At 30.6% G+C, this 25,037-nt stretch overlaps 2 protein-coding genes across 2 annotated transcripts; both read right to left on the bottom strand.

The window, feature by feature from the left end:
- Positions 1 to 169: 169 nt before the first annotated feature.
- Positions 170 to 18,182, bottom strand: LOC138943741 (CTP synthase-like). Its single transcript, XM_070314676.1, has 10 exons — positions 18,017 to 18,182; positions 16,396 to 16,566; positions 16,204 to 16,289; positions 15,930 to 16,061; positions 14,587 to 14,751; positions 14,172 to 14,459; positions 13,981 to 14,069; positions 13,600 to 13,898; positions 13,363 to 13,470; positions 170 to 426 (listed from the first exon to the last, which is right to left on the bottom strand). The coding sequence occupies exons 1-10, from the start codon at positions 18,180 to 18,182 to the stop codon at positions 170 to 172; spliced, it is 1,761 nt and encodes a 586-aa protein (XP_070170777.1).
- Positions 18,183 to 19,712: 1,530 nt separating this feature from the next.
- On the bottom strand, positions 19,713 to 24,169 carry LOC138943746 (CTP synthase 1-like). Its single transcript, XM_070314682.1, has 11 exons — positions 24,004 to 24,169; positions 22,409 to 22,579; positions 22,217 to 22,302; positions 21,907 to 22,074; positions 21,603 to 21,767; positions 21,188 to 21,475; positions 20,997 to 21,085; positions 20,616 to 20,914; positions 20,383 to 20,490; positions 20,018 to 20,233; positions 19,713 to 19,813 (listed from the first exon to the last, which is right to left on the bottom strand). The coding sequence occupies exons 1-11, from the start codon at positions 24,167 to 24,169 to the stop codon at positions 19,713 to 19,715; spliced, it is 1,857 nt and encodes a 618-aa protein (XP_070170783.1).
- Positions 24,170 to 25,037: the final 868 nt, after the last annotated feature.

Here is a 25,037-nt window from a genome sequence, read left to right as displayed (position 1 = left end):
CATCGTCTGTAACAATCAACATGACAAATGAGTAAGTTGGAGAAATTTGCATGCAAATTGAAATTATGTCTAATTTTTACATTAAACATACATTTTGCATATATGTGTGTGCGCGCAATTATATTAATATATATTAATTATACTAATTACGTTAATTTAATATAAATTTTTATTTTTTTATATATCTTTTTCTAGTTATTTCATTATTACCTGATTCATTATCGCTCTGTTGGCGAGGTGAAAATTTACATCCTCGTGCTACATAATACTTCAGTTTGTCTACACTGGCTAAAATTAAACCGAGGAACGGCGGTGAGGGTTTTAAAGGCCTTGATAGATACTCAGGATGAAACTGCGTAGCTACATAATAACTATGTCCTTCCAATTCGGCGATTTCCATTCGTATATTTTCATCGTCATCACGACCTATTAAACAAAATGTTAGACTATATAGAGTATATATATATATATATATATATATATATATATGTATATATATATATATATATGTCAAGCGTATACTTTGAGACCACTTCGATTTTAGTTATAAATGTGTGTAATACAACCTCAATAACATATCCCAATTTATAAAATTATTTATAAGTCAATAATTTTAAAATTATATAGGTTTCTTATATACAATGCATACTTTGAGGACTGAAATATATATATAATAAGCAATACTTCGGAGACAGTCCCGAAATTATGCGATTTACATATATGACGGAAAATTTTATCCTGTCCTCAAAACATGCGTTTAAATTTGAGGTCTTTCTTATATTAACAGTATACTTTCAGAATTAATATATATATATAATGAACAGATACTTCGGAGACAGTTCCCAAAATATGCGATTCTCCTATGTGATAGAAATTTTTATTCTATTCACAAAATATATATTTAAATTTAAAGTCTTCTTTATATTAATTTCTTACTTTGAGAAAATACGTATATAAATTTCTATTTTATATAGGAATTGCATAATTTGGGACTTGTCTCCAAAGTATCCGTTTATTATATATACATTTGTCCTCAAAGTATGCGGTAAATATATGAAAGATCTTATATATGTAGAATATCTCATAAAATCCATAAAATAATTTATTAGTGTATTCTAGACGTAAAAACAGAGTAAAAAATTCTAATACAAAAATGTTGAGGCTGCAATAATTTTTGAGTTATAATTGATCAAAGTTTGCCAATGATACCGCAAAGAACTCGCGCGGTCAGGCTTGTAACTATGCATACATGTTTTTTCTCAAGTCAGTGTGATATTAATTTTTGCGGCACAGCTGATTTTATTTTGTTGTTTGAAAAAATCAATAACAGTTGACAGATCGGTACGCGCATGTTTAGTTATGGGTCGCACTAGTTTTATGCGATATCATTGGCAAATTTGATCGCTTATAATTCAAAAACTATTGCCTCAACATTTTTGTATTAAAATTTTTTACTTCACTTTTTAGAATGCGTTAGTAAATTATTGTACGAAAGTTGTGCGACACTCTGTATAATAAACGAATACTTTGGAAACCGTTCCCATATTATGCGATTCTTATATATGATAAACAAACGTAATAAGTTAGTTTCAGACGCAAGACAAGATTATTATACATATAATATTAATGTGGAAAATAAAATGCGAAGATTAATGGAGAATCTCAATTAACGGAGATAAAAATTGTTAGAAAATCGTCACAAATCCGCGATGGAACGACGAGTCACAGAGCTGGTGACATTGCTAAACCGCCGAAGAAATTGTGTTGTTACTAATTTCTCGTAAATTATTACAAAAACCGCAAAATAATACAGAATTACATTCAGCATTTCTATTCCGCACTTTACCCGCATTAAGAGAAGTTTCTCGCACCTTATATACACATATAAATTGTACTTTTTATATAAATAATTTTATTATGCACACAATATTGACAATAAATTAAATGACTTTATTTATAAACAGAAAATAATAACATTAGAAAATAATGTCTTTATATAGTGTTTATATATATACAGGGTGTCCTATTTTAAACATTCGAACCGAATATCTAAAAAAACTGAGCCCGGTAGATAAAAATGTTTAAAACAAAAGTTTTATGATTTGAAGGGGAACATGTAAAATAATACCTATGGTTTGACCTTAGGTGACGTCAAAGTCAGGGCAAGGTTACCTTAAATTGTTTAAATAGAACAACTATATTTTTTTATAGAAATCGATTCCTCGTAATATTCTGCATAAAAAATTATAAAGATAATATGATCAAAAAGTTAACAGTTTACGAGATATTTAATATTTTAATTTGACAAGCTTACATAAACTAATAAATATCTCGTAATATTGCATTTCTCGATGATCATACTTTAACACTTTTATGCACAAAATAATGACAGAAATTACTTGGTATAAAAAAATATATAGTTTTGTTTTTAACAAAAAATATGTAATTTGCAACTAACATTTTTTTTTTAAACTGTGTATTACATTATGTTATTTAAAAAATGAATAACAGATCGGTACGCGTGTATGTTTAGTTATCCGCCTAAGCGCCTAAGTTCTACATATCATTGGCAAACTTTGATCACTTATAACCCAAAAATTATGGCAGACTCAACATTTTTGTATTGCAATGTTTTATTCTATTTTACCTCTACAACGCGCTAATAAATTATTTTATGGATTTTATGAGATATTCTACATATATAAGATCTTTCATATATTTACCGCATACTTTGAGGACAAATGTATATATAATAAACGGATACTTTGGAGACAGGTCCCAAATTATGCAACTCTTATATAAAATGGAAATTTATATACATGGATATATTTTTCCTCTACAACACGCTCATAAATTATTGTATGGATTTTATGAGATATTCTGCATATATAATATTTCCCATATATTTTCCGCATAGTTTAAGGACAAATGTATATAATAAACGGATACTTTAGAGACAGATCTCAAATTATATAATTCCTATACAGGATGACCCATTTTAATGTACCACCTTCAGAAACTTTTTTATTTTTGATTGTAGAAAAAAATACTTCAGACAAAAGTTGTTTGGTTCGAAGGGGGACATAAGATGGTGTCATTGGTTTGACCTGGGATAATCTTTTGTAGGTCACATAAAGGTCACCTTGAATTTTTTAATCGGAACACCCTATATATTTTTGCATATTCCTGTAGCTTATCTCGTGAGCTTTTCAAAACACTATAACAAAATATTTTTCCTTTAAGTAATTGAATTATAAGGCTTGAAACTTAACAATTTTTTGACATAAAATGTAAAATATCTTGAGAAACATTTAATTTTCGATAATATTACCTTAATACTTTTATGCACGGAATAATAAGATCAATCAAGTGGTGTAAAGAAAATAGTTGCTAAATTGTGGTGTAAAGAAAATAGTTGCCTTAAAAAAAAAAATATCTAATTTGCAACATATTTTTTTTTAGATCAACTATGTGTTTTTTTTACACCACTTGATTGGTCTCATTATTTTGTGCATAAAAGTATTAAGGTAATATTATCGAAAATTAAATGTTTCTCAAGATATTTTACATTTTATGTCAAAAAATTGTTAACTTTCAAGCCTTATAACTCAACAAATACTTAAAGGAAAAATATTTTGTTATAGTGTTTTGAAAAGCTCTCGAGATAAGTTACAAGAATATGCAAAAATATATAGGGTGTTCCAATTAAAAAATTCAAGGTGACCTTTATGTGACCTACAAAAGATTATCCCAGGTCAAACCAATGACACCATCTTATGTCCCCCTTCGAACCAAACAACTTTTGTCTGAAGTATTTTTTTCTACAATCAAAAATAAAAGTTTCTGAAGGTGGTACATTAAAATGGGTCACCATGTATAGGAATTATATAATTTGAGATCTGTCTCTAAAGCAGTGCTGGGATTTACAAGCACATTTTGGCCCGATTTCGTGACTCACGCCTATTGCCCCCCACTCATCGCTCGTACGCTAGCAACGAGTCGCCAGATATGCGTAACTAAGGACCGCGGCGCTTCGTCTCAGGAGCGTTTATATGTAAGAATGCCCAAATATAATAATAAGACAATACTTTTCTAAATACAGCGCGAAAATTCTTATAATTAAAAGTTTTTCTTCAATATTTTATAATTCATTGATATAAAATATTGAAGAAAAACTTTTATATATAGAAAAGTATCCGTTTATTACATACATTTGTCCTTAAACTATGCGGAAAATATATGGGAAATATTATATATGCAGAATATCTCATAAAATCCATACAATAATTTATGAGCGTGTTGTAGAGGAAAAATATATCCATGTATATAAATTTCCATTTTATATAGGAGTTGCATAATTTGGGACCTGTCTCCAAAGTATCCGTTTATTATATATACATTTGTCCTCAAAGTATGCGGTAAATATATGAAAGATCTTATATATGTAGAATATCTCATAAAATCCATAAAATAATTTATTAGTGTATTCTAGACGTAAAAATAGAGTAAAAAATTCTAATACAAAAATGTTGAGGCTGCAATAATTTTTGAGTTATAATTGATCAAAGTTTGCCAATGATACCGCAAAGGACTCGCGCGGTCAGGCTTGTAACTATGCATACATGTTTTTTTTCAAGTCAGTGTGATATTAATTTTTGCGGCACAGCTGATTTTATTTTGTTGTTTGAAAAAATCAATAACAGTTGACAGACCGGTACGCGTATGTTTAGTTATGGGTCGCACTAGTTTTATGCGATATCATTGGCAAATTTGATCGCTTATAATTCAAAAACTATTGCCTCAACATTTTTGTATTAAAATTTTTTACTTCACTTTTTAGAATGCGTTAGTAAATTATTGTACGAAAGTTGTGCGACACTCTGTATAATAAACGAATACTTTGGAAACCGTTCCCATATTATGCGATTCTTATATATGATAAACAAACGTAATAAGTTAGTTTCAGACGCAAGACAAGATTATTATACATATAATATTAATGTGGAAAATAAAATGCGAAGATTAATGGAGAATCTCAATTAACGGAGATAAAAATTGTTAGAAAATCGTCACAAATCCGCGATGGAACGACGAGTCACAGAGCTGGTGACATTGCTAAACCGCCGAAGAAATTGTGTTGTTACTAATTTCTCGTAAATTATTACAAAAACCGCAAAATAATACAGAATTACATTCAGCATTTCTATTCCGCACTTTACCCGCATTAAGAGAAGTTTCCCGCACCTTATATACACATATAAATTGTACTTTTTATATAAATAATTTTATTATGCACACAATATTGACAATAAATTAAATGACTTTATTTATAAACAGAAAATAATAACATTAGAAAATAATGTCTTTATATAGTGTTTATATATATACAGGGTGTCCTATTTTAAACATTCGAACCGAATATCTAAAAAGCTGAGCCCGGTAGATAAAAATGTTTAAAACAAAAGTTTTATGATTTGAAGGGGAACATATAAAATAATACCTATGGTTTGACCTTAGGTGACGTCAAAGTCAGGGCAAGGTTACCTTAAATTGTTTAAATAGAACAACTATATTATTTTATAGAAATCGATTCCTCATAATATTCTGCATAAAAAATTATAAAGGTAATATGATCAAAAAGTTAACAGTTTACGAGATATTTAATATTTTAATTTGACAAGCTTACATATATAAAACTAATAAATATCTCGTAATATTGCATTTCTCGATGATCATACTTTAACACTTTTATGCACAAAATAATGACAGAAATTACTTGGTATAAAAAAATATATAGTTTTGTTTTTAACAAAAAATATGTAATTTGCAACTAACATTTTTTTTTTAAACTGTGTATTACATTATGTTGTTTAAAAAATGAATAACAGATCGGTACGCGTGTATGTTTAGTTATCCGCCTAAGCGCCTAAGTTCTACATATCATTGGCAAACTTTGATCACTTATAACCCAAAAATTATGGCAGACTCAACATTTTTGTATAACAATGTTTTATTCTATTTTACCTCTACAACGCGCTAATAAATTATTTTATGGATTTTATGAGATATTCTACATATATAAGATCTTTCATATATTTACCGCATACTTTGAGGACAAATGTATATATAATAAACGGATACTTTAGAGACAGGTCCCAAATTATGCAACTCCTATATAAAATGGAAATTTATATACATGGATATATTTTTCCTCTACAACACGCTCATAAATTATTGTATAGATTTTATGAGATATTCTGCATATATAATATTTCCCATATATTTTCCGCATAGTTTAAGGACAAATGTATATCAGTGCTGGGATTTACTTGCACATTTTGGCCCGATTTCGTGACTCACGCCTATTGCCCCCCACTCACCGCTCGTGCGTTAGCAACGAGTCGCCAGATACACGTAACTAAGGAACGCGACGCTTTGTCTCAGGAGCGTCCGTATATAAGAATGCCCAAATATAATAATAAGACAATACTTTTCTATATATAAAAGTTTTTCTTCAATATTTTATATCAATGAATTATAAAATATTGAAGAAAAACTTTTAATTATAAGAATTTTCGCGCTGTATTTAGACACATGTGCCGATGTCATCTGTTATTCATTTTTGAAATAATTGTGATATTGATTTTTACGGCAAGGCTGATTTTATTTTATTGATTGAAAAAATCAATGACGAATCGGTACGTCTATATGTAGTTAGGCGCCTGAGCACGTGAGATCTACGCGATATCAGTGGTAAACTTTGATAACTTATAACTCAAAAACTATTGCAGCCTTATTTTTGTTTAGAATTTTTTATTCTATTTTGATTCTAGCACACGCTAATAAATTATTGTACGGAAGTTGTGATCTCTTTTGTATAATAAACGAATACTTTGGAGACAGTTCCCAAATTATGCAAAGAGGAAGTTCTTATTCTGTCTATGAATTATGCGCGTTTAAACTTGAAATCTTTTTTAAATTAACTGTATACACAAGTTTTAAATCTTGAAATAACTGTTTAAGTCTAGGAACTAGCTTGATATTAACCCATATTAAGTTAGCCCCCCCCCCCACCAACGCCAAATTAAGTCAAATACATCAAATAATTTAGTGCTAATTATGTGCTAATTAGTTGCCGTAGTCCGAATTTTGTTGCTCAAACCGTTTAGCAGGAATTTACATTCAAAGTGGGGGGTGCTAGCTTGACATTAAGCCAGCTCCCCCCATAGTGAAAAAAATATATAGAATGCTCGAATCAAAAAATAAAATACACTAGAATTTGTTGCTATTTTGTTGCTCTAAAATAACATAAAAATATTTTAAAAAAAGTATATTATTTAATTAATACCACTATATACTCAGTCTCGCCGCGCCGTACCATTCACTTGCGCGAAGTAAAAGTAAATAAAAAAATGTATTGCTCGCATGTTTTTGGTACTAAAATAATCTGTAGACAATATACTATCGAAATATATGAGAAACTGAATTTGTTGCTCGTCTTAAAGTATTAAAAATCGATACTTTGTCGCCGCGGATCCTATATGACGCGCTTTCCTAATATATAAATTAACTAAAAGAATTTGTTGCTCGCATGTTTTGGGTACTAAAATAATCTGTGGACGATGTACTATCGAAATATATAAGAATCTATAAAAAAGAAGGAACGCGAGATAGTCGTGCGCGACGCGGATCCGATGTCAAAACAAAACGTGCCTTTATCTACTTTCAGACAATACAAAGCGCTGCCGAACATTTCGGCACGATGACATGAAAAGGCTTCTCTTTTCAAGAAACATATATACTACATATTGGCGTAAGACACTACTATGCCTTTTTATATATATACATATATGCAAAACTGTTTGAAATTAACAAAAATGAAATTTCGAGATATAGAACGATAAAAGATAATCATATGTATTCTGTAAAGAGCAACAAATTCAGACTTTTATATATCTCGATAGTATATTGTCCACAGATTATTTTAATACCCAAAACATGCGAGCAACAAATTCTTTTAGTTAATTTATATATTAGGAAAGCGCGTCATATAGGATCCGCGGGGACAAAGTATCGATTTTTAATACTTTAAGACGAGCAACAAATTCAGTTTCTTATATATATATAATATATATATAAAAATACTTAGAGAAAAAGACTCTATTAAAAACTCTAAAGGCATTATTTTCTAATATAAGAATATCGCATAAAACACCATTACATGAAACAATTATTTACTTAAATTTATTATTTATTTTAATTTACTTAAATTAAGTATCATAATTACTTAAAGTTTTTACTATTAGATTGCAATGTTTACAAAAATTAATTAATTAATTAAATAATTAATGTAAACAAAAATATATTTGTTATGAAAAAATAAATTTTTTATTTAAAATATTTTTATTTGGTAAATATGCATATTAAGGTCCCACCTCCACAGGATAGTGATGTTAACATATGTTGTCAACATCATCGTCCTAAGTGACCTTGACCTTGAAATAAGTGGCGGTCGCGATTCGTTAAAAAGTTATTAACAAAAAAAGATGGTAATTATGCAGTATAGAGGAGCCAGCTCCGATGACCTTGACTTTGACATATGTTGTCAAGGACATGACCCTGAGTAACTTTTCCTTATAACTTAATCGGCGGTCATTATTTATTAAAAAGTTATAAGAATAAGTTATAAGAATAAAGAAGTTTGAGAAATTTACCACTTTGTATCAGTACTAAAGGAAGTAATTGGCTAATATGTGTTTGCAGATACACTCACGGATGACGTTGACTTTGACATATGTTATCAACGTCATCGTCCTGAATGACCTTAATCTTGAAATAAGTGGCGGTTGCTATTCATTAAAAAAATATTAACAAAAAAGATAGTAAAGCTTAAGATTAAGGGCAACCTCACCGATTTCACTGACCTTGATATAGTTGTCAAGGACATAAATTTAAGTAACTTTTTCTTCTAATTTAATCGTCGCTCGTTGCTTATTAAAAAGTTATTAACAAAAAAAATTTGAAATATACCAAAGTACATGCATGGACAGAAAGCACGCGCGCGCGCGCACACACACACACGGGCGGTGCAAGGGGGGCCTTCGGCCCCCCTCCCGCATCCTCCCCGCCGGTAGGTAGGGTGGACCTCGCTTTACAACTTACAAAGTACGTGATACATTGTAAAGAAAGCAAGGTCCACCCTGTCTACCGGCGGGGTGGGTGCGGGAGGGGGGCCGAAGGCCCCCCTTGCACCCCCCGTGTGCGTGTGTGCGCGCGCGCGTGCTTCCTGTCCATGTATATCTTTGGTATATTTCAAAATTTTTTTGGTAATAACTTTTTAATAAGCAACGAGCGACGATTAAATTAGAAGAAAAAGTTACTCGGGGTCATGTCCTTGACAACACATGTCAAAGTCAAGGTCATCGGAGCTGGCTCCCCTATACTGCATAATTACCATCTTTTTTTGTTAATAACTTTTTAATGAATCGCGACCGCCACTTATTTCAAGGTCAAGGTCATTTAGGACGATGACTTTGACAACATATGTATGTCAACATCACTATCCTGCGGGGGTGGGACCTTAATATGATGTTATAGCCCAAAACGGCTATAACCAAATTAGCATAATTATTAATTATTAAATATTATTTAACGTCTTCCAACTATAACTCCAAGCCGAGGAAGACGTATAAAATTACGAGCGCAACCGCTGACAAAGCGAGGCACGCGCGGAGGCCACGCGATCGCAAGACTTGAAGAACGACCCGCCGGAAATGCAGGCAAAGAATATACATAGCTTGCATCCGGGTTTTTTCCACCCAAAATCGAGCGACACGACCACCTATGGTCCTGTCGCTAAGCTATCCCCTCCGAAAACGAATCAAACAGGAGGTGATAAAACTACCCATCTCAAACGAGCGCTAGGCAGTCTTAATCGCAAAATCACACGAAACAGTTATAATCATACAATTATATAGTGCGAATAGATTAACAATAGTAACCACGAGACGGACAAACGTAAATGGTTTATTAATAAAGAACTTCTCAGCTGATCTTGCGACGGCAGCCGCGATATCAGACATGCGAAGCAACTCTATACCGCGATAAGCCGAGTTAAAGTGCGAGAAAGAAAAGAAGATTTAAAGTTAATGTATTCGAATAAACGACCTTTTATTCTAATACGATTCCATAATTAATGAAAGCGACGAGAAGACCCTGTACGATCCTGAGCTGCTAAGTTCCAATTGGCCAACGATCTCAACAAAATCTCTGTACCTCCACGGAGGCACAACAATGCATATTTACCTTTTATTTTTAATTTGTTGTAAAAATATTACTATGTAAGAAAGTGTTCGGTAATTTGCGCCCCACTCATCACCTGCATGTGAAGCGGGTTAAACTGAATAGGAAGGTTTTTTACCATTTCATGCGATTTTTGCAATAATTAATAAGAAATTAATTAATAAAAATCAATCAATCCGCGCGAGTACAATTGCGCGACGAAACAACCCAATCTTACGCGGCGAAAAGAAACAGTTTAATGTTACATGAGTGCTCGGCGTGCGACGGGGGAGAGGGAGAAGAACGATTTACAAAAGACAATAGCCATGTATGTACATACACGTGCCGGTATGAATGGTGTCCGTTAGATGTGTGTGTACGCGTAAACAACCGAAAATCATACATACGTATATGGATGTGTGAAGTGGCACCCCTATGTTACGATACCATAGTTCTGTTAAGAGTTCTGAGTTATTTAGAACAAAAGAAAGAGTTCTTGATAATTTTTATAAAGAGTTCTGTCCATTATCACAATGAAAGCAGATTTCGAAAAATGGGGGTGCCAACTTCACGATTTTTGACACATCAAAATTAAATAGTCCTGAGCATAGTTCTGATGCTCTTTTGAATAGTTACATAGTTCCTCATACTTTTTTGCAAGAGTTCTGCAGTTTTTAGTTTAAAAAATTAACTTCAAATATCAGAGATATTTTCGAAATGACGAGTTCTGATCGAAAATGTCAGAGTTCTGAATTACATTCGATAAGATAAATATAATCGCGAAAACCGTATGGTCCTAGCTATTATAGTTACCGAAATATTGAATTTTTAAAATTAATATACTTTTATAAAAAATTTTGGAAATCACGAGTTCTGATTAAAAATGTCGGAGTTCTGAATTATATTCGATAAAACAAGTATAATCGCGAAAACCGCATGGTTCTAGCTATTATAGTTACCGAAATATCGAATTTTTAAAATTAATATACTTTTATAAAAAAATTTGAAAAACACGAGTTTTGATCGAAAATGTTAGAGTTTTGAATTACATTCGATAAGACAAATATAATCGCGAAAACCGCATGGTCCTAGCTATTATAATTACCGAAAGATCGAATTTTTAAAATTAATATACTTTTATGAAAAATTTAATAAATACAAGTTCTAGTAAAAAATCTTAAGTTCCGAACCATACTCGATAAGACGAAAAAGAAAAGTAAAGATTTCATAACTCTAGTTTTAATTGCATAACTCTATTATATCATAGTTTCTGAGATATCGCGTTTTAACTATATTTTATATACAATATATATTGGAAATCTGGCGGCGCGACTTTTGTCATTTGATCTTAGGAGAATATCGCGTTTCGCCGCTATCTCGCAAGAGTATCGAGCCGCGCGATAGCATTGTTGTCGGCTCGATCCAAGGAAAGTCGGGTGTTTCAGATCTTAATCGTTATTATTTACCACAAGCTTTAAAGATATCCCTACAAGTTAAATTTATTAATTATTTAAGTTGCTCTTAAATAATAAATTGTCAATTTTCTTTGTCTTTAATTTGACAAAAGATCATTTTAATAAAAAAGAGAAGTATGAGATCAAAATGAGATAACGAGATAATGATAAAGACAGCGCGGTGTCTTATAGCTGTCTCGCTACACGCGCTGCATTCAAGCGTAGAGCGAGTGAGATAGCTATTGGACACCACTAGCCGACATTACGTTTTGCATTGCTTTCTCTCTCGATCGTGCGACATGCGATGCAATGAATATCGGAATACCCCCCCCCCCCGCCTCCTTCCACTTTCTCCTTCACTCCTTGATTTTCTTTGCGCTTCAAATTACATGTGCGTACGCGATTTTCATTTGTATACGGTGATGCTTTCGACTGTACATACACACCCGCCACCAAACACCATTTTTGCTGGTGTATATAACCATACAATATGCGAAACACACAGGGAATTTATTTTACTAATATTATTTACCAACTTATACATTATAAGCTGCTTTCAAAAAAAGTATAATATTGATTCAATATTTTTTTTTTAAATACGATAAATTTTTCAGCTTATGTTTTTGCTTATCTTCGGTAATACAATTTATGACATTAAATTATTTGATACATGTTATGACTCTAAAATATGTTGTTGTTTATGAAACATTGTTGAAACTTAAATATTAGAACGTTTAAGTAGTTTTTGAATGTCAAAATCGATATTTTAAATGTATAAGTATAAATATTTTTTAACGTATATAAAGTTTTTTGAAATGTATTTAAAGCATGATTTGAATATCATATTGTTTTTTTTTTAAATAATAATAGAAAGTAAATATAAATAGAAAAATGTAGAGAGAGTAGAACTTCATTGACTTTTTTAATTTGCAACATGTTATGTCCATGTCTGGATCATTTTTATTGTCTGCACTTATTTTTTTTTTTTACTTTATTTATGTGTTTCATTTTTCTATATTATCGAAGATAAGCAAAAATGTTTGTACATGTTGCAAAAAAATTGACTCAATATCTTTACTTTAAAAGTAGAGTATAAAATATGAAGTACTGTTTTATATACTGTATAATCAGAAGACAAATGCATCATTTGAGATCATACATTTATAGTTTATTACTTAATCTATTTTTTTTTTCAAAATGAATTCTTCATTTTTTGTAAATAAATCGCATATTGATTTTGATCGTCTTTTACAAGACAAGCAGAAATTACATGGAGTATTCCGCCTCGTTCCCACTCAGGAGACACTCTATTTTGATTATTATAATATTAGTGGCGCCATCTGTTAGTGACCTCGAATTATACATTTAATATATATGCGTAATGTCCTCAAATTAAACATTTAATATATGGATACTTTGAGTCCTGACCCCGAAGTATGCAAAAGTCTCCAAAATATTCATTCGCTCGACATTTTGTCCCCAAAGCAAACGCTTGACATATATATATATATATATATATATATATATATATATATTGTATTATCTCAATTATGTATAATTAAGATTGTCTATTATATTTACCAAAACTATAACTTTATTGTGTGTGAAAAAATGCAATATAACTCACCTACAAATTTTAAACCAGCTGCTTCTAAATCTGGAACATAATCCGGATTTATTTCATATCTATGCCTATGTCTTTCTTCTATGACATCTTTATTGTCATACAATTTCTCTGTACAGAAAAATATAAAAATAAAATAATATATATATATATATATATATATATTAAGAATATATCATATATTGTGGCATTGAAAAAAGAAAATTGATCTCAAGTTGAAACATGGATTCTGGTACTTACTTAGGACAGAATTATTGTTACAGAAACGCGTTTGTCTTTTGCCAAGCCTCATAGTTCCCCCCATAATTCCCTGATTGTGCTCTGGCATGTCTATTACCACAGGACTACTAGTATGTGGATCAATTTCTGTAGAGTTCGCCGATTGGAGATTCAATACGTTTCGCGCGAATTCAATGACTGCCGCTTGTAGACCCAGACAGATGCCGAGAAACGGTTTGTTGTTTGTTCTACACCATCGACAGGCCTCCATCTTTCCTTCCAATCCTCTTTTACCGAAGCCACCTGGTACAATAATGCCACTAAACACAACAAATGTATCTTCATTAAAAATTATGGATATAAGAGAAGTACAGAACCATAAAAATATATTGAAATATTTACCTGCTTTTACAAAGCTGTTGCCAAGCCTCATGATACAAGACTGGATTTTCCATTAATGTAATTTGCTCTAGATTAGCAGCTTCAATAAACTGCAATAATATTATTGCATAATCATTCAAAAAATAATAGTACAATATGATTATGTAATATGTATAAAATTATATATATTTCAAATAATTACGACACAGTACCGTCAATTTCAATTTATAACCGGCCTCAATGGCAGCATGTTGCAACGCTTTTGTAACAGAAGCGTAGGAATCCTCGAGTTTTGTATATTTGCCCACTAGAGCGATGTTAACATCTTTCCGCAAATGATCCACGCGATCAGCTAAATCTCGCCATTTTCGCATGAAGAAACGCGGACGCGGTATTCCGATATTCAGTTGCAATCGATCATTGAGAAACTCTATAACGCCTTGATATTCCATAAGAAGTGGTACTCGATATATGGATGTTAAGTCGTGAATAGTGATAACCTGATCAAAATATTTGATGTCACTTAATGTTGATATCAATTAATTACTTACTTTCAAACATTAACAATTTTAATTAATCAATTACGATACAGTTTATTTCTTCATTAAAAATATTTATGATAATTACCTGCTCTGGAGCGACATGACAGAAATTTGAAATTTTTTCTTTGGCAGAATTGCCAATAGGCGTTTCCGATCTACAAACTATTAGATCGGGTGATAAACCTAATCCACGTAACTCCCTCACACTAGATTGCGTTGGTTTCGTCTTGGGTTCACCCGTTGATTTTGGCTAAAAAGTATTTTATATCTCAATAATTACTCAGAAATTATCTTCACAAAAACGTTTAGGGAGTTTCACAAAAATTAATTATGCATTTATTATTGTATGCCCAGTCAGCCAGGTCTGTTCTAACAGATATTGCCAAGTGCTTGCTACAAATTATTGTCAGCAAAAAAGCTACAAATTTGGTACAAGAGTTGTTATTACCGATTAAGCTGGCAGATTGCCGCCAAGAATCAAGCAAAGCTTGCTAACATAACTGCACAGCAAATTGGCGACAGAAACCGAGCAAAGCTTGCTGACATGACTGACATCAGATTGTCGGCAAAAACTGAGCAGGATCTAGAGTGCGCAATCTGATAGCAAATTGGCAGCAAAAACCGAACAAAATCTGCAGCTTATTACAAAGTATTATAAAATAGTTCAGTCGCTTATCGCTATGCGGCGCGTTATTCATTATCTATACCCGTATTCAAATTCTTGTCATGAGTGTATATAAAGTCTACAAAATCCTAATAATATTATAATATATATATTTCTATCAGTTCAATTTTTGACATAATTCTTATACAGGAAATTCAGATATTGAATTGATTTTTGGCAAATCGGACAGATAATTGTTCGATTTTCACTTGATCAAACAATTTCTGTCCAAAAAGATCTTTAATTTTATAAATTAAGTTATTTGAATTTACCTATATGTTTTAACATATTAATATATGATTTTATATAATGTCTAATTATCTAATGGTCATTTTATGACCAAAACTTATCATCATTTTGTTACTTAGGGTTAAGGCTTTAAATCTATTTAAATATATACTTTTATATGAATGGCCAAAAGCTGCAGAATTTGTTCGGTTTTTGCTGACAATCTGCTATCAGATTGTCTTGCGCAGATCTTGGTCGATTTTTGCCATCAATTTGACGTCAAATCATGTCAAGCTTTGCTCGGTTTTTGCCGTCAATTTGCTGTCAGGTTATGTCAACAAGCTTTGTCATCAAAACACAAGCTTAATGCGGACACAGATGGCACTGGATTTGTTACCAAGTTTTGAGCGAATTTGATGCCAATTTGGCAACAATTTGTTATCAAATTGCTTACTGGGTGCACATAAAATATAGAAGAGATATGTAAACGAGAATGTAACCTGTGTGTAAAGATTGTAGGCATGTAACGCAGTTACCTGCGGCACTAAAGACACATGGGCAACACAGAAGTTTTCTTTCTTCACTCTAAATTGAAATTGCCTAAATGCTTCTACAAACGGCATCCCCTCTATGTCGCCTATTGTGCCACCTAATTCCACTATGCAAACCTGTAAAGCATTATTAATAAATTATGTAATTAGAATTATATATCACAAATATATAAAGAATATTATGTAAATTAATATTTTTACATATCTTATGGAATTATGTAACATTATATATTATAATAATTCATATTATTAGCAATACCTCTGGTTTAGCTCCATCTTCTGTTACAGACTGATTCGCAACTCTTTCCACCCACTCCTGAATAGCATCAGTGATGTGAGGTACAACTAAAAAATAATATCAATCTTTATTAATTTGTGCAAAAATTGTGTTTTTCTCTCTCTTTCTCTTTCTTATATATAAATATGCGATATTATATAAATAGAGATATACCTTGTACTGTTTTTCCTAGATAATCTCCGTGTCTCTCTTTTGTAATAACATGTTGATAAATTTTTCCCGTTGTTATATTATTGTCCTTATGAAGAGTGATATCCAGAAAACGCTCGTAATTGCCCAAATCAAGATCCACTTCACCACCATCATCGAGTACATAAACTTCTCCTGTTGTACAGAGTAAACAGAAACTTTCCAGTAAGTAACATAAGCAAAATTAAAAAACTGACAGCGGATGTGTCTATAAAAACCCAGTAACATAAGATGTTTCCCTTCGAGGAATGTTTTTACCGCTTACTTGACTGAACAATGGAATGTGGTGATAAGCATCAAGCTTCATTGGACATTAGAAACCATTTCTAAAGGATGAATGAAATTATGCAAACATATTTATATAACAATTACTATACTCTAATAATTAAAATAATTTGTTGATCAATAATAATTTTTAATTGTTCAATCACAGTTAATTGTTTCAGATATATTATTAAACTTTATCTGTATAATAGTTGAAACTATATGAGAAATAATTTAGTACTAATTTGATCCTATATGCAATTAATTTAATCATATATAATTTTATAAAAAATGTTAAAAATGTTATTATATTACTTTAATTTTATTAATAATATATAATATAATTATATAATTTTTAAAAATAAGACATACATCAATTTTAACATCAATTTTAATGTTACTTTTTTTATTGTGCTTTTTCTCTCCAGCTCTACATTTTCTATCTACATTTTTTTGAATGTAGGAAATGCATGTATAGAACCGGAAGATGCCTAAAAACATATTCAGATGGATTCGTATAGTGTAGAATATTTGCGTAGAAAAATAAATTAACTTGGGGCTTAAAATGAATATTCTTCTATTATTGCACTATATACAATATATACATATATATATATATATATATATATATATATATATATATATATATGCGTAATTAATTTTATTTGTGTACATATATATTTTATATAGCTATAAAAATTCATCTGACCTCATTCGATAAATCTTAATTAATTATTAAATAGCGTGGCGGCAGCATGCAAAATGGCGTAAGCACATGGCTGAAAATTTTACCGCCATAAAGGCACTCACTTATCGTGGAATTTAATTTAGCGATTTTTATTCAATTTTATCACACAACTGTATGGTTTATTCAGATAAAAAATTTTGTAATTTATTAATTTATTTCTTTTCTATCGATAATCAAAAAATAGACAGAAAACAGAGATAGAAATATCGGCAAGACGATTTGAATTAAACCTCGCGCAACACACATGTGTATATATATATATATATATATATGTGTGTGTGTGTGTGTGTGTGTGCGTGTGTGTGTGTGTGTATAACCCTTTATAAATTATATTCAAATGAAAAAAAAATTTCTGTAATGTTAAGAAACGAGAAATCAGGAGCTAGAATCACGGAAGAAGCGATCTTTACGCAATAACGTGCAACTGCTGCGATCGCAATAAAGTCCCGTATCAATAGCACAGGAAATTGAACTCAATTTTATACCGATTGATGTCGAACATGCTAACGAAAAAACCGCTGTTTTTTCAAATATTATGGCACAATGATGTGCAGAAATTAATATCGCGCTCACCGTGCTCGTAGGGCGAGAACGTCCCGGCATCGATATTGATATAAGGATCAATCTTGATGGATGTCACGCGAATGTTACAGTGTTTGAGGATAGTGCCGAACGAGCTGGCGATGACACCCTTGCCCACGCCGCTGATCACACCGCCGGTCACCAGAATATACTTCATGATTTAGCTAACTGATTCTCGATGATTTGAGATGAATATGGATACTCCGCTACAAGTTCGTAAATGTCAGTACAACTTGGATATGAATTGAACCGAACTTAACACTGCACTGTATAAATCGCATCACGGTTCACGATATGTAAAGTATAGCGTTATGCCCGCGCTTGCGCGCTGCAAGATTTTTATAGGGTAAAAGTACCAAAGCTATAGCTTTGTCACAGACTTTCAGTAGTAAAGAAAGATATGTGTATGAGTGAAATTTCTAACCAATAGAATGTGCATGTCCAGAATTGACAAATCAGATTTCATATAACTAGTTGCATATCTAGATATTTGTAAATTTTTGTATTATATACTTTCTTTCATTTGTATCGTCTTTTAATATAGATAATTTTTTTATATGAATTTGAAATTAAAATTCAAACCGCAAAAATTTAAGGTCTCAAATATGAGTAAAATATCAGGCGAACATAATTATAAGAAGAAATACAAATTAAAATTTTAAGTTTTGCAATATTTCAAACATTTTAATTTTATTAATTATCTTTTTTCGTTAATATTATATCAACAAGACTAGACTAGACTATGATAAGTTAATTGTCGCTATAATTCAAAGAATCTTTATAATCATTATATAATTTATAAAAGACAAATCATGTTTTTAGAAAGAGATTATGATTTCGGCTTGTATATAATTAAATTAAATCTTTAAAATCTAGATTCACATATACATATATATTTCATTTGATCTGAAACATATTAATATTTTTATCAATACATACAAACATACAAGAAATTTTTACGTTTAAACATGACATAATTTATTACAAAATATAAAACTTATAATATCTAATAAAATTCGTATTAGGTATACACTACTACATTATACATTATGTACAATATAACAATTGTTTGATATACATGAGATTATAATAAAATTATAATATTTCGGGACACTCTCTCTATCCCTCATCCTGAATACTTTGTACGTATAAAAAATTAGTTTGTCGATATAAAAAATGTAGTTTGAATACTGCAGACTTACAATTGAAATAGTGTATTATAATATCATAAACACTATTTATTCCCTCATAACATTTTAACTTATTAAAATTATATAAATTTAAATCTCTGGTATAAGACGATGTATTAAAATGATGAAATCTATTTTCTATAAGAACCTGTTTACATATATATATTTAACCAAAACATGAGATTTCATAGTAACTTATATGAGATACAGACTCATTCCTAAAGTTATCATAAATTATATATTTGTATTTATAGTTGTTGCTGCTTGTAAGCTATATTAGGATTCTAACTTCTGTTTTCAGTTATAGCAAGATTTAAATTTATATTATTAATATATATATATATATATATTGTACAAATATATACTTATCACATATTCATGTATTTATTATGTTTCAATTTTTAATCATGAATTATGTAAGACTAGAGAAAGACATGTGGATCAGATTATAGGAAAATGGAATGATACAAAATAAATTTGCGATAATAAAATTTCACTCAATGCAAAGTATCATTGAGTTCTGTAATATTACTACCACTTCTACTTGCATTACTAGACAACTGCAATTTTGACACTTTCTCCAACATGTAGTCATCGTCTGTAACAATCAACATGACAAATGAGTAAGTTGGAGAAATTTGCATGCAAATTGAAATTATGTCTAATTTTTACATTAAACATACATTTTGCATATATGTGTGTGCGCGCAATTATATTAATATATATTAATTATACTAATTACGTTAATTTAATATAAATTTTTATTTTTTTATATATCTTTTTCTAGTTATTTCATTATTACCTGATTCATTATCGCTCTGTTGGCGAGGTGAAAATTTACATCCTCGTGCTACATAATACTTCAGTTTGTCTACACTGGCTAAAATTAAACCGAGGAACGGCGGTGAGGGTTTTAAAGGCCTTGATAGATACTCAGGATGAAACTGCGTAGCTACATAATAACTATGTCCTTCCAATTCGGCGATTTCCATTCGTATATTTTCATCGTCATCACGACCTATTAAACAAAATGTTAGACTATATAGAGTATATATATATATATATATATATATATTATATTATCTCAATTATGTATAATTAAGATTGTCTATTATATTTACCAAAACTATAACTTTATTGTGTGTGAAAAAATGCAATATAACTCACCTACAAATTTTAAACCAGCTGCTTCTAAATCTGGAACATAATCCGGATTTATTTCATATCTATGCCTATGTCTTTCTTCTATGACATCTTTATTGTCATACAATTTCTCTGTACAGAAAAATATAAAAATAAAATAATATATATATATATATATATATTAAGAATATATCATATATTGTGGCATTGAAAAAAGAAAATTGATCTCAAGTTAAAACATGGATTCTGGTACTTACTTAGGACAGAATTATTGTTACAGAAACGCGTTTGTCTTTTGCCAAGCCTCATAGTTCCCCCCATAATTCCCTGATTGTGCTCTGGCATGTCTATTACCACAGGACTACTAGTATGTGGATCAATTTCTGTAGAGTTCGCCGATTGGAGATTCAATACGTTTCGCGCGAATTCAATGACTGCCGCTTGTAGACCCAGACAGATGCCGAGAAACGGTTTGTTGTTTGTTCTACACCATCGACAGGCCTCCATCTTTCCTTCCAATCCTCTTTTACCGAAGCCACCTGGTACAATAATGCCACTAAACACAACAAATGTATCTTCATTAAAAATTATGGATATAAGAGAAGTACAGAACCATAAAAATATATTGAAATATTTACCTGCTTTTACAAAGCTGTTGCCAAGCCTCATGATACAAGACTGGATTTTCCATTAATGTAATCTGCTCTAGATTAGCAGCTTCAATAAACTGCAATAATATTATTGCATAATCATTCAAAAAATAATAGTACAATATGATTATGTAATATGTATAAAATTATATATATTTCAAATAATTACGACACAGTACCGTCAATTTCAATTTATAACCGGCCTCAATGGCAGCATGTTGCAACGCTTTTGTAACAGAAGCGTAGGAATCCTCGAGTTTTGTATATTTGCCCACTAGAGCGATGTTAACATCTTTCCGCAAATGATCCACGCGATCAGCTAAATCTCGCCATTTTCGCATGAAGAAACGCGGACGCGGTATTCCGATATTCAGTTGCAATCGATCATTGAGAAACTCTATAACGCCTTGATATTCCATAAGAAGTGGTACTCGATATATGGATGTTAAGTCGTGAATAGTGATAACCTGATCAAAATATTTGATGTCACTTAATGTTGATATCAATTAATTACTTACTTTCAAACATTAACAATTTTAATTAATCAATTACGATACAGTTTATTTCTTCATTAAAAATATTTATGATAATTACCTGCTCTGGAGCGACATGACAGAAATTTGAAATTTTTTCTTTGGCAGAATTGCCAATAGGCGTTTCCGATCTACAAACTATTAGATCGGGTGATAAACCTAATCCACGTAACTCCCTCACACTAGATTGCGTTGGTTTCGTCTTGGGTTCACCCGTTGATTTTGGCTAAAAAGTATTTTATATCTCAATAATTACTCAGAAATTATCTTCACAAAAACGTTTAGGGAGTTTCACAAAAATTAATTATGCATTTATTATTGTATGCACATAAAATATAGAAGAGATATGTAAACGAGAATGTAACCTGTGTGTAAAGATTGTAGGCATGTAACGCAGTTACCTGCGGCACTAAAGACACATGGGCAACACAGAAGTTTTCTTTCTTCACTCTAAATTGAAATTGCCTAAATGCTTCTACAAACGGCATCCCCTCTATGTCGCCTATTGTGCCACCTAATTCCACTATGCAAACCTGTAAAGCATTATTAATAAATTATGTAATTAGAATTATATATCACAAATATATAAAGAATATTATGTAAATTAATATTTTTACATATCTTATGGAATTATGTAACATTATATATTATAATAATTCATATTATTAGCAATACCTCTGGTTTAGCTCCATCTTCTGTTACAGACTGATTCGCAACTCTTTCCACCCACTCCTGAATAGCATCAGTGATGTGAGGTACAACTAAAAAATAATATCAATCTTTATTAATTTGTGCAAAAATTGTGTTTTTCTCTCTCTTTCTCTTTCTTATATATAAATATGCGATATTATATAAATAGAGATATACCTTGTACTGTTTTTCCTAGATAATCTCCGTGTCTCTCTTTTGTAATAACATGTTGATAAATTTTTCCCGTTGTTATATTATTGTCCTTATGAAGAGTGATATCCAGAAAACGCTCGTAATTGCCCAAATCAAGATCCACTTCACCACCATCATCGAGTACATAAACTTCTCCTGTTGTACAGAGTAAACAGAAACTTTCCAGTAAGTAACATAAGCAAAATTAAAAAACTGACAGCGGATGTGTCTATAAAAACCCAGTAACATAAGATGTTTCCCTTCGAGGAATGTTTTTACCGCTTACTTGACTGAACAATGGAATGTGGTGATAAGCATCAAGCTTCATTGGACATTAGAAACCATTTCTAAAGGATGAATGAAATTATGCAAACATATTTATATAACAATTACTATACTCTAATAATTAAAATAATTTGTTGATCAATAATAATTTTTAATTGTTCAATCACAGTTAATTGTTTCAGATATATTATTAAACTTTATCTGTATAATAGTTGAAACTATATGAGAAATAATTTAGTACTAATTTGATCCTATATGCAATTAATTTAATCATATATAATTTTATAAAAAATGTTAAAAATGTTATTATATTACTTTAATTTTATTAATAATATATAATATAATTATATAATTTTTAAAAATAAGACATACATCAATTTTAACATCAATTTTAATGTTACTTTTTTTATTGTGCTTTTTCTCTCCAGCTCTACATTTTCTATCTACATTTTTTTGAATGTAGGAAATGCATGTATAGAACCGGAAGATGCCTAAAAACATATTCAGATGGATTCGTATAGTGTAGAATATTTGCGTAGAAAAATAAATTAACTTGGGGCTTAAAATGAATATTCTTCTATTATTGCACTATATACAATATATACATATATATATATATATATATATGCGTAATTAATTTTATTTGTGTACATATATATTTTATATAGCTATAAAAATTCATCTGACCTCATTCGATAAATCTTAATTAATTATTAAATAGCGTGGCGGCAGCATGCAAAATGGCGTAAGCACATGGCTGAAAATTTTACCGCCATAAAGGCACTCACTTATCGTGGAATTTAATTTAGCGATTTTTATTCAATTTTATCACACAACTGTATGGTTTATTCAGATAAAAAATTTTGTAATTTATTTCTTTTCTATCGATAATCAAAAAATAGACAGAAAACAGAGATAGAAATATCGGCAAGACGATTTGAATTAAACCTCGCGCAACACACATGTGTATATATATATATATATATATATATATATGTGTGTGTGTGTGTGTGTGTGCGTGTGTGTGTGTGTGTATAACCCTTTATAAATTATATTCAAATGAAAAAAAAATTTCTGTAATGTTAAGAAACGAGAAATCAGGAGCTAGAATCACGGAAGAAGCGATCTTTACGCAATAACGTGCAACTGCTGCGATCGCAATAAAGTCCCGTATCAATAGCACAGGAAATTGAACTCAATTTTATACCGATTGATGTCGAACATGCTAACGAAAAAACCGCTGTTTTTTCAAATATTATGGCACAATGATGTGCAGAAATTAATATCGCGCTCACCGTGCTCGTAGGGCGAGAACGTCCCGGCATCGATATTGATATAAGGATCAATCTTGATGGATGTCACGCGAATGTTACAGTGTTTGAGGATAGTGCCGAACGAGCTGGCGATGACACCCTTGCCCACGCCGCTGATCACACCGCCGGTCACCAGAATATACTTCATGATTTAGCTAACTGATTCTCGATGATTTGAGATGAATATGGATACTCCGCTACAAGTTCGTAAATGTCAGTACAACTTGGATATGAATTGAACCGAACTTAACACTGCACTGTATAAATCGCATCACGGTTCACGATATGTAAAGTATAGCGTTATGCCCGCGCTTGCGCGCTGCAAGATTTTTATAGGGTAAAAGTACCAAAGCTATAGCTTTGTCACAGACTTTCAGTAGTAAAGAAAGATATGTGTATGAGTGAAATTTCTAACCAATAGAATGTGCATGTCCAGAATTGACAAATCAGATTTCATATAACTAGTTGCATATCTAGATATTTGTAAATTTTTGTATTATATACTTTCTTTCATTTGTATCGTCTTTTAATATAGATAATTTTTTTATATGAATTTGAAATTAAAATTCAAACCGCAAAAATTTAAGGTCTCAAATATGAGTAAAATATCAGGCGAACATAATTATAAGAAGAAATACAAATTAAAATTTTAAGTTTTGCAATATTTCAAACATTTTAATTTTATTAATTATCTTTTTTCGTTAATATTATATCAACAAGACTAGACTAGACTATGATAAGTTAATTGTCGCTATAATTCAAAGAATCTTTATAATCATTATATAATTTATAAAAGACAAATCATGTTTTTAGAAAGAGATTATGATTTCGGCTTGTATATAATTAAATTAAATCTTTAAAATCTAGATTCACATATACATATATATTTCATTTGATCTGAAACATATTAATATTTTTATCAATACATACAAACATACAAGAAATTTTTACGTTTAAACATGACATAATTTATTACAAAATATAAAACTTATAATATCTAATAAAATTCGTATTAG

This window comes from Polyergus mexicanus, unplaced genomic scaffold (assembly GCF_030449975.1).
Source record: "Polyergus mexicanus isolate NDT 795.1 unplaced genomic scaffold, iyPolMexi1.0 SCAF_37, whole genome shotgun sequence".
NCBI lineage: Eukaryota > Metazoa > Arthropoda > Insecta > Hymenoptera > Formicidae > Polyergus > Polyergus mexicanus.
The sequence above is the reverse complement of the archived record's forward strand: the minus strand, read 5'-3'. Positions and strand labels throughout refer to the sequence as shown.